The following is an 11,029-nucleotide window of genomic DNA, read 5'->3' on the forward strand; positions in this document are numbered from 1 at the left end:
CCGCTCATCACTAATATATATATATATATATATATATATATAGAGTAAGTTTGAATGACTCTGTGTCCCTAACACAGACGTAGAAATATCTATGGAGGATGTCATATTCATATCTATATTTCCCTCAGACCCCTCGGGGTCGCAATGCCCAGTTACTACTCCCTGATATCGACACGGATACTGGCTCACTGCTGATCACTATTTGGAAGGTATCATATCCATAGGATACCATAAGGACTCTGTATAGATTTCTGCATTTTTCACCTGTATTGTGACTTCTGAGGTCCTCCATGTGTGCATGAAGTTGCCGATTCCTCTTTTTTTCATACGAATGCTTCCCTTTTGAGCTCTTCGTAATCTGAGTTACCAGATTCACGAGGCTGACTTTATGCCCTTATTTCACACCTCATTGATGTTTGGAAGCCCACGTATGAACCTATTCGGCCAATGATCTAGGCCTATCACTCTTTTGGATAGACATTATTATCTAAGACGCACCCCTGATGAAGTCTAGTTCCTAGACGAAATGCGTTGGTTTACTGTATTTCTTGTTGATGTTATCTCCGAATATTTAATGAGGAAGAATAAGGATACAACAGAAAGGTTGCCTTCTTTCCTCCATATCCCATTGATGGATTTCTGTAGGAGAAACTACATCATAATGTACATGTAATAATGATGGATATACTTCATGTTTCTGTATAATTGTTTTAATAAATTTTTATGAAAAGTACAGTCCGTTATGTGTTTTAAAAACCTGTATAAATATTGAATGCAAATCCTGTTAAGCAATAGTCTTTGTATAAGGGTATTTGTAAACCCCTGGGGCGCCATTTTTCCTCTTTTTCTATACTCTATTTTCTTTGCTCAGTTCCTCCTAACAAGGAACTCAGAGATAGCTATACCTAATCGCCTATTTTGAAACCAATTAGCGCAGGAGGAGAGTGTTTGTGGAATATATATATATATATATATATATAGAGTAAGTTTGAATGACTCTGTGTCCCTAAAACAGACGTAGAAATATCTATGGAGGATGTCATATTCATATCTATATTTCCCTCAGACCCCTCGGGGTCGCAATGCCCAGTTACTACTCCCTGATATCGACACGGATACTGTTTCCTATGTCGACCATAAGGTTTCCTGATTACATCCGCAAAAAAAAAAAGAGCATTCAGTACATGAGTAGTGCATATTAAAGACGTCACTGAGGACTCTGGCTGTTCCTGACAGAAGGGTCTATGTGTGGATATATATATAGATATATATAGATTTAATAGTGTCCCAAGGGTACATACTGGAGTTTCCAGAAGTTTCCCCTCACCAATTTTTCAAATTACCGATTCCTCCAGACGGGGAGGTAGTATGCGACGCAATACAAAGGTTGTATCAGGATCAGATCATTGGCCTGGTTTTCCCTGTCACAACAGGGAGAAGGCTTTTATTCAAGCCTCTTCGTGGTCCCGAAGCCAGACGGCTCGGTCAGAGCAATCCTAAATCTGAAATCCATCAATTTCTACTTAAAGAAATTCAAATCCAAGATGGAATCTCTTAGCAGTGATTTCCAATCTGGAAAAAAGGATTTTTTTTCATGGTCTCAGTAAACATAACAGAGGCCTAATTACTTTTTTCTCCTCATTAGGCTTACCTGAAGTTTGCAATTCAGGGTTGTCATTACCAATTTCAGAGTGATGGCGGTAATGATGGTTCTCCGTTGCTAGTAAGGAGTCACAATTGTACTCTCCCTGACAGTTCTTCAACAACAGGGTTGGCTCCTGAACTTGCCGGAATCACTGTTGGTCCCAACGACGCGGTTGTCGGTTTTGGGAATAATACTAGACAAGGGAAAAGGCTCTGAGATCCAGAGTCTGGTCAAACAAATTTCGAGACCAGCAAGAGTGTCAATTCATCAATACATTCGGTTGCTGGGAAAGATGGTTGCGGCCTACGAGGCCACTCAGTTTGGCAGGTTCCATGCCAGGGTGTTCCAGTGGGCCCTGTTGGACAAGTGGTCCGGTTCCCACCTACACATACACCGGAGGATAATCCTGTCTTCCAAGACCAGAATCTCACTCCTGTGGTGGTTGCGCAGTCCTCACCTCCTAGAGGGGCGCAGGTTCGAGATCCAGGACTGGATCCTAGCGACCACGGCTGCAAGCCTCCGAGGCGGGGGGGCAGTCACACAGGGGGAAAAACTTCCAAGGAAGATGGTCAAGTTAGGAAACTTGTCACCACATAAATGGTCTAGAGTTAAGGGCCGTTTACAAGGGTTTTCTACAGACGAAAAGCAGAACAGCAATGGAAGGAACCACAAGGGTTTTCCGCTGGGCGGAAAAACATACAAGCGCTCTGTCGGCAATGTTCGTTCCAAGAGTGGACAGCTGAGAAGCAGACTTCCTCAGCAGACAAGATCTCCATCCAGGAGAGGGGAGACTTCCTCCAAGTAGTCTTCGAAAAGGTGACATGTCGTTGGGATTTCCTCAAGTAGGAATGATGGCATCTCATCTCAGCAGGAAGCTTCAGAGTTCCAGGTCAAGGGACCCTAAAACAGGTACAGGGAGTGCACTGGTGACACCGTGGGTGTTTTCAGTCAGTATATGTATTCCCTACGGTTTCTCTCATTCCAAAAGTTCTGGGATCATAAAAAGGAAATTCGAGTGAGCCTCATGGTCCCAGACTGGCCAAGAAGAGCTTGGTATCCAGATCTCAGGAATTACTCATAAGAGATCCCTAGCTTTTTTCCTTTGCGCGAGGACCTGTTGCGGCAGGGGCCATGCGTGTATTAGGTCTTACTGCAACTATGACGACATGGCGGTTGACTGCTAAATCCTAGTCCGTAAGGGTATTCCCACGGAATTAGTTCTCCACACTTATTCGGGCTAGAAAATGGGTAACGTCTACACATTACTACCGTATTTGGAGAAAATAAGTTTCTTGGTGTGAATCCAAGAAGACTCCTATGGCAGAGTTTTCAGCTAGGACGTTTTCTCAATTTTTTCTACAAGCAGTTGTGGATGCGGGCCTAAACTTGGGCTCAATTAAAATCGTCCTTAGCGGGTTTCTTTTAGAATAAATTGGACTCCCATCCAGAAGTTCAGACTGTCGTGAAGGGCGTGTTGCACATCCAACCTCCATTTGTGCCCCAATGGCACCATGGGATCTTAATGGGGTGTTGCAGTTTTTTCAATCATATTGGTTTGAACCTTTAAGTAAGGAGGAGTGAATTTCCTCACTTGGAACGTGGTCATCAGGTTGGCCTTGACATACGCAAGACGAGTGTCTGAGTTAGCGACCTGGTCTCACAAGGGACCTTATTTGATCTTCCATGAAGATAAAGCAGAGTTGGAAATTCGTCAGCAAATTCTACCGGAGGTGGTTTTCTTCTTTCCACATGTACCAACTTATGGTGGTGCCTGTGACTACCGACGCCTACGCTGAGTCGAAGTCTCTGCATGTGGTCAGAGTTTTGAAAAATTTAGGTAGCCAGGACGGCTCCGTTTAGGAACACAGGCTCTGTTTGTCCTGTTTGCTCCCAACGACATTGGGTGTCCTGCTTCCAAGCAGACCGTTGCGCGCTGGATCTGTGGTACGATTCAGCATGCTCATCTCACGGCAGGATTGCCATTACCGAAATAGGTGAAGGCCCATTCTACTAGAAAGGTGGGCTTGTCCGCGGCGGTTGACCGGGGAGTCTCGGCATTGCAACTTTGCCGAGCAGCCTTTTAGCTAACAATTTGACTAAGTAATACAGTTTAATATAGGGGTGGGCAACATGCGGCCCGCAGGCCGGATGCGGCCCGCGAACCGATTCTGCCTGGCCCGCTGTCCCATACCACTGTGCAATGACAAGCGGCCCGGCTGAGCCGCTTGTCATTGCGCTACGAAGCTCCGAGACGCAGCGCCGCTGAGGAAATACCCGGTCTGCTGACCGGGATTTCCTCTGTGACATCAGGCGCTGGGCGGCATAGGGGCGGAGCCACGGCAGGAGAGTGCAGCGGGTAGCAGCAGCGGCTCTGCGCAGCGCAGCGGGCAGCGGATCTGGCAGGGAAGGTGGATAATCTGGGCAGCAGATCTGCCACAGTGAAAAAAACACATCTAAGGTAAAGCTGCTATATGGGTACGGGGGGGGGGGGGGGGGAGGGGGCGGGGGGAGGAGGAGGAGGAGGGCGGAGGGGAGAGGAGGAGGAGGAGGGAGAGTGGAGAGGAGGGGGGTAGAGACTGCTGTATAGGTTCAGGGGAAGGGGTGAAGGGGGGTATTGACTGCTATGTGGGTTCAGGGGTGGGGGAAGGGGGGTAGAGACTACTATATGGGTTTAAGGGAGAGGGGAGCTGTGAATACGATTGATAACAGCATTACACAGGATGCTGTTTGTTTGTTTGTTTGTTTCAGCAGTTTTTTATTTTTATTTTTTTTATTACTGCATATGTTTTTTAAGCCAAGTACCCACGGGCCGATTTGGGAGAGATGTGTGCTGATCGAACCGCTCAGCACACATTTCTCCTGCCGCTCAGCACAGCGCGATCTGTGCTGACCGTGCGGGGGGAGACGAGGGGGGGCGATCACTTCACCCAGCGGGTGAAGTGAGCGACCCGCTAGATTGGCCTGCATGCAATCTAGCAGCAGCGATAGCGATGTGCGGGGCCGCGCATCGCTATCGCTGAGGGGGCTACACACATGGTGTGTGTGTTTTTACAGTTATATATATACATATGTATATATATATATATATATATATATATGTATATAATACTATGTTTTTATAGTTATATATATATATATATATATATATATATAATGGATGGAGACAGGCGGCACTCAAGCAGCCTCAAATAGAGTGAAAAAAGCGGTCCGTTTATTGATCCATATTGGATCAATAAACGGACCGCTTTTTTCACTCTATTTGAGTCTGCTTGAGTGCCGCCTGTCTCCATCCATTATATTGAGGATCAGCATTGTTTCTCTAGGAGGGCACTGCAGCACATTGCCATTTGGAGAGGGAGTGCCGGGATTACTACACTTTGTGTATATATATATATATATATATATATATATATATATATAAAAAACTATGGGCCTAATTCAGAACTGATCGCTAGGGTGTGATTTTTGCACTGCTACGATCAGGTAGTCACCGCCTACAGGGGGAGGAGGGTAATCGCATGTGCAGGAGAGCTGCAGAAACAGAAGTTTGTGCAGTCTCTGCGCAGCCCAGGACTTACTCTTCCAGTGGGATGATCGGGGCCGGAGCTGACGTCAGAAACCCTCCCTCCAAACGCCTGGTCTCTCCTGCATTTTTCCGTGCACTCCTCTAAACCGGTCAGTTACCACCCACAAACGGCCTCTTTCTGTCAATCACCTTGCGATCGCCTGTACGATCGCTTTGTTCGCACCATCCCATCACTGCCCGACGCTCCCCAGCGCGGCGTACCGACGTGCCTGCGCACTGCAATGCATGCGCAGTTCAGACCCGATCATCTGCTGTGCGAAAATACACAGCTGCGACCGGGTCAGAATTGGGCCCTATAACGGGTCTTATTTTTCAGCAACTGCTGACTAAGAAGCTGATTCAGACCTGATCACTGTGCTGCAAATTTTGCTGTCCTGCGTTCGGGTAGTCGCCGCCCACAGGGGGAATGTAAATTCACCCGTGCAAGTGTACGATCGTATGTGTACGCAGAGCTGCAAAAATCTACTTTGTGCAGTCTCTGCGCAGCCCAGGACTTACTCCTACAAATATTTGTCATTCATATTAGTCCCCGCCCATGTGTGTGGCCCTCGAACATTCACTGGAAGTGTTAAGCGGCCCCCCAGCTGAAATAATTGCCCACCCCTGGTTTAATACCTTGGCCGAGGTTGACCTCACGTTGGGTCATTCGGTACTGAAGAGTCGTCCGCACTCTCCCGCCCGTTCTAGAGCTTTGGTATAACCCCATGGTTCTTGATGTGACCCCAGCATCCTCTAGGACGTATGAGAAAATAGGATTTTCATACCTACCGGTAAATCCTTTTCTCTTAGTCCGTAGAGGATGCTGGGCGCCCGTCCCAGTGCGTACTGTATCTGCAGTTATTAGTTGTGGTTACACACATGTTGTGTTACGTTTCTTGTCAGCCAGGTGCTGCAATTGTTCATGCCGTTGGCTTGTAGTCTGTGGAATGCCACATTCTGCGGCATGCTTGAGGTGTGAGCTGGAAAGATGCTCACCATGGTTTAACGTTAAATCCTTTCCTCGAAATGTCCATCTCCCTGGGCACAGTTCCTATAACTGGAGTCTGGAGGAGGGGCATAGAGGGAGGAGCCAGTTCACACCCATTCAAAGTCTTAAAGTGCCCATGTCTCCTGCGGATCCCGTCTATACCCCATGGTTCTTGATGTGACCCCAGCATCCTCTACGGTCTAAGAGAAAAGGATTTACCGGTAGGTATTAAAATCCTATTTTACTTTTTTCTGTGAAAAATGTATTAATATGGTTTTTAAGAAAGCATAGTAAATGTTTCATATACTCATTTTAAGGTTTCTAAAAGTTGTTATACTCTTAACAGATTACTTCTGTCATTATTGAAGTGAAACACCTTAGACAAGCCTATAATGGAATTGTTAGACGTTCCAAGGATCCAGATGACAGGAAGGCAATGCTATGGATAAGCAGAGTACAGGCAATTAAGGTTGAAATTCATATAGCTTACTTTATTTAATGAGTAACTACATACTAATGTCATTTTTCAAACTGCAATTCATGTGGCCATACAGAGCCTTCCTGTTCAGAAAATATACCTTTTCATCCACATTGTGTATACATGGGCCCACGCCCTCCATTCTAAATTTTATCGGACTTGGGATTCATCCTGTGCCCACATTGGGGGGTTGCAGGTCTGACTGGAAATGTGCATGGGGTAAAAACATCACTTCAGAGTCCACCTTTAGAATGTCCCTGTCATTAATTTGATGTTTTCTGTTTTTCTTCTAGATTACCACTAAATTAATCTTCATTTATGTCTTAAACTATGAGAGTCAGATAATGCCCTTATTACATGTGTCACTACTAGCACTAGATTTCAGTGGGATTGTTCTACATTACAAAATAGTGCCATGCCATGCAAGACAAGAGAACAGGGGATATAAATATTAAAACAGTGACCAGGATGTGGGTGTGAATTGGATATAAAAGATAATATTAATAAAAAATATAACACTGCTTAATTTTGTAAAACTGAATATATTTTCAACCGCACAATGGGGTCATTCCAAGTTTGCTCGCTAGCAGATTTTAGCAGCATTGCACACGCTAGGCCGCCGCCCTCTGGGAGTGTATCTTAGCTTAGCAGAATTGCGAACGAAAGATTAGCAGAATTGCGAATAGAAAATTCTTAGCAGTTTCTGAGTAGCTCGAGACTTACTCCTACACTGCGATCAGCTCAGCCCTTTTCGTTCCTGGTTTGACGTCACAAACACGCCCTGCGTTCGGCCAGCCACTCCCCCGTTTCTCCAGACACTCCCGCGTTTTTCCCTGACACGCCTGCGTTTTTCCGCACACTCCCAGAAAACGGTCAGTTTCCGCCCAGAAACACCCACTTCCTGTCAATCACACTCCGAACACATCAACGATGAAAATTCTTCGTTCGGACGTGAGTAAATCTACTAAGTTTTGTGCTAAAATACTTAGCGCATGCGCACTGCGTACCATGCGCATGCGCATTTTTGCCTTAATCGCTCCATTGCGAAAATCATCAACGAGCGAACAACTCGGAATTACCCCCAATGTTGTGCTACCCAAAACGGACTTGCTCTGTTGGCTAAATGACAGCCTTCAGTCTTCCTTGATTAATTATTGAAAAACCACAGATTAATCTGTTTCTGTTCTGCCATGTTTAGACTTAAACACAGCAGACGAAATACACTATATACAGGTTGAGTCTCCCTTATCCAAAATGCTCGGGACCAGGGGTATTTTGGATATGGGATTTTTCCGTATTTTGGAATAATTGCATACCATAATGAGATATCATGGTGATGGGATCTAAATCTAAGCACAGAATGCATTTATGTTTCATATACACCTTATACACACAGCCTGAAGGTAGTTTTAGCCAATATTTTTTATAACTTTGTGCATTAAACAAAGTGTGTGTACATTCACACAATTCATTTATGTTTCATATACACCTTATACACACAGCCTGAAGGTCATTTAATACAATATTTTTAATAACTTTGTGTATTAAACAAAGTTTGTGTACATTGAGCCATCAGAAAACAAAGGTTTCACTATCTCACTCTCACTCAAAAAAGTCCGTATTTCGGAATATTCCGTATTTCAGAATATTTGGATATGGGATACTCAACCGTAATAGGAAATTTAGGAAATAAATGGTGCCCTAGTTTAGTAGATGGATAATGCTAGTGTAATAGGAATTAGGCCACTATAATACCTATACAAAATTGGCTAGAACAAAAAATAACCAAGCATGCCCTCTAAGGACTTAAAGCATATAAAATTCAAAATATTTTAAAAAAAGGTTATATTTAAGAGTAATTTCACAAACTTCAATGTAGAAAATGCCTGATACCAGTATACAAGGACAAACCCACATTGAAGACAAGACATCACATACAAGAAAAAGACCAAAATAAAAATTCATAAAAAAATTACTAGATTGTCAGTGAATCTGTACGATTGTCTACAGTATATCCAATTACCATGGGTTGCTGTCATATGTCCATACACTGGTACTTATTTAGCAGTAATTAAAAAACCACAACTACTGCATTACTGTGTTATCTGGTAAATATATGTCCATTTGCATACACTAATAAGCGGTACCAATGACTAGTATAAGGTTGATATGCTCAGTGCATGTTACTCCCCCTTGCTATATACATTTTTGCATATAACGCATTTCAGAAGAGTTGGAGGCAATTTGGCCTCATCTGTCTTTCTATGTAATAGGTTGTTTTGGGGTATGAACTGGGCGGTGACAATAGGTGGTTACTTTGATGTGTCAAAAATGAAGTACTGTAGATGTTTCAAGCTGTTGACCTTGTACACACCGAGGAGCACATCCAAAGAACCCTGTAGTACTGTTGAGCAGTTTTGCCCAGGGAAAGCACTTGTCTGATTTGTGAATTCAGAGAAAAAATTAGCATCAATTGTAAGACTATCTTGTCACTAGTTTCATCTTTTAAGCTTTTCTCCTAAATATTGCTTAGTTTATCCTTAATTAAGCCTTTAATCATAACAGTTATGGGTTATTATTACTAATGTATGTGGGTTATTACATGTTTGACTATCACGATCCCGTAGCAAAATTTTAAAGGAAGCTCAGAGATACAGACCCTCCTCTTGCAACCCCCTCTCAATTTTCTGAGAATACGAGGATACGAGGATGCATGTTCTGTATAAGCCTTGATAACATAAAGAGAATGTATGTATTGATCTTGTAACGTATGTGGTATGATGTAATTATGTTTCTAATTGCAGGATTCTTTGAAAGTCCTTCAAGAGCAAACAACAAACTCTTTGGAAAAGAAGGGCATCAACCTTTTTATAAAAAATTACACTAAAACAAATGAAAACAAAGCAACGGGTTAATAGAATGATTTTCACCTATTTTACGTGGCCTTTTTTTTTTTTTTTTTTTTATCTTTCATCTAAAAGTGTATTATTTGTTGGTTAGTAATTTATTTTTATCCAAAAAATAAAATTGCTCTGCCACTAGTGTTAAATCCTATCAGAAAACATTAATAGGGAAATCACATATAGTTCAGTAGATGCCGTACTAGGAACACAATTGTGTGTGTCATTGGCACATTACAGTTACTGTACATATAGAATTAAACATATTTGAAAAATAAAATGTTTGTTGACACATTGAGGTAGAGCACTGGTTCTTTCAAACATATGGAGTGGAAAGAAGAATTAAGATAATGAAGGCTTCAATATTATTGTTACTTTACTTGATTTACTATTAAATAAAGTATGAATAGGTGTGATACATGTTTATATTTCCTTGTTCTGGACACTAGATGTCCCTGTTTGCTAAGAAAAATAAATAAAAATGTAGCTGTATAAACACAATGGTAAATTTAGTAAAATACCAGAGTACATTACAATGACCTCACTAAGCCTGTTTCACAAGCAAGATTTACTATTTTTGTGTACATTAGTTCTGACCCCCCCCCCCCCCCCTCACATAAAACAACAACAAAAAAACAACAAAAAACAGCTATCAAACAGCTACAGTATCATCACCAGTATACTTTCAAAGTACCATTTTATACTGATTGCTACATCAAATCCTCTGGGCCTTAGTCACTGTACAGTATACAGTATATTGGTTTTGCACTGATGTGCCTAAATGGTCAAGCTAGTGAATATCAAGGGGAGTGCCTTCTCTCTACTTTTGAGAGCCTCTCCATAAACTAGAACTGCATATAGATTTTCAAGAAACATCTAAAGTGGTGAGATAAAGTACAGCCTACTATCACTTTAAAATCTCCCTTTTTAGTTTTTGTCCTAAAACACATTGATGTTTAACCTCATACATGGATTTTTTTTTGAAGTTTTTCTTTTACAGGTAGTTAAATAGGCTAATTGCTACAAGATGTCTCTTAACTGAGTGTTATTGTGAATGACTCACCTGCCACAATAACATCACATGTCTTTTTTTGTGCATGACTCATCAGTACCATAAAAGGGCATTCATGTACCCAAGCCTGTCACTGTGTTTTTGTGGCATCACCGTGCTGTACGGCTGTACAGCATGTAGTCAAAGAGAGATTACTACATTATCATATTGACTGCTGTTTATCTTCTATTACTTGTATCCTGTTATATTCAATAAAACCTACTCTAGCATTGTGCTCACATCAGCACTGTAACTACATGTGTGCCAGGTGTGCCTGGCACACAGTAGTCCTGAGGGCGCATGGCCAGCGGCTTGTAATGAGTCAAATTGATTCATTACAAGCCACCTGTTCTGTGCTGTGTGCGCCCTTGCGCTGCGCTGGAGGAGAGCAGCAGCGACGGA

The 11,029-nt window shown here is 42.7% G+C and overlaps 1 protein-coding gene across 1 annotated transcript in view; it reads left to right on the top strand.

The window, feature by feature from the left end:
* The window catches only part of LOC134957816 (uncharacterized), a 153,930-nt gene extending 144,058 nt beyond the window's left edge, over positions 1-9,872 (top strand). The window contains exons 15-16 of the mRNA XM_063940036.1: positions 6,545-6,667; positions 9,481-9,872. Of these exons, the coding sequence (XP_063796106.1) occupies positions 6,545-6,667; positions 9,481-9,591 (234 nt within the window). The 3' untranslated portion in view covers positions 9,592-9,872. The remainder of the gene's footprint in view (positions 1-6,544; positions 6,668-9,480) is intronic.
* The last annotated feature ends 1,157 nt before the right edge of the window (positions 9,873-11,029 follow it).

Source organism: Pseudophryne corroboree, chromosome 1, assembly GCF_028390025.1.
Source record: "Pseudophryne corroboree isolate aPseCor3 chromosome 1, aPseCor3.hap2, whole genome shotgun sequence".
Taxonomy (NCBI): domain Eukaryota; kingdom Metazoa; phylum Chordata; class Amphibia; order Anura; family Myobatrachidae; genus Pseudophryne; species Pseudophryne corroboree.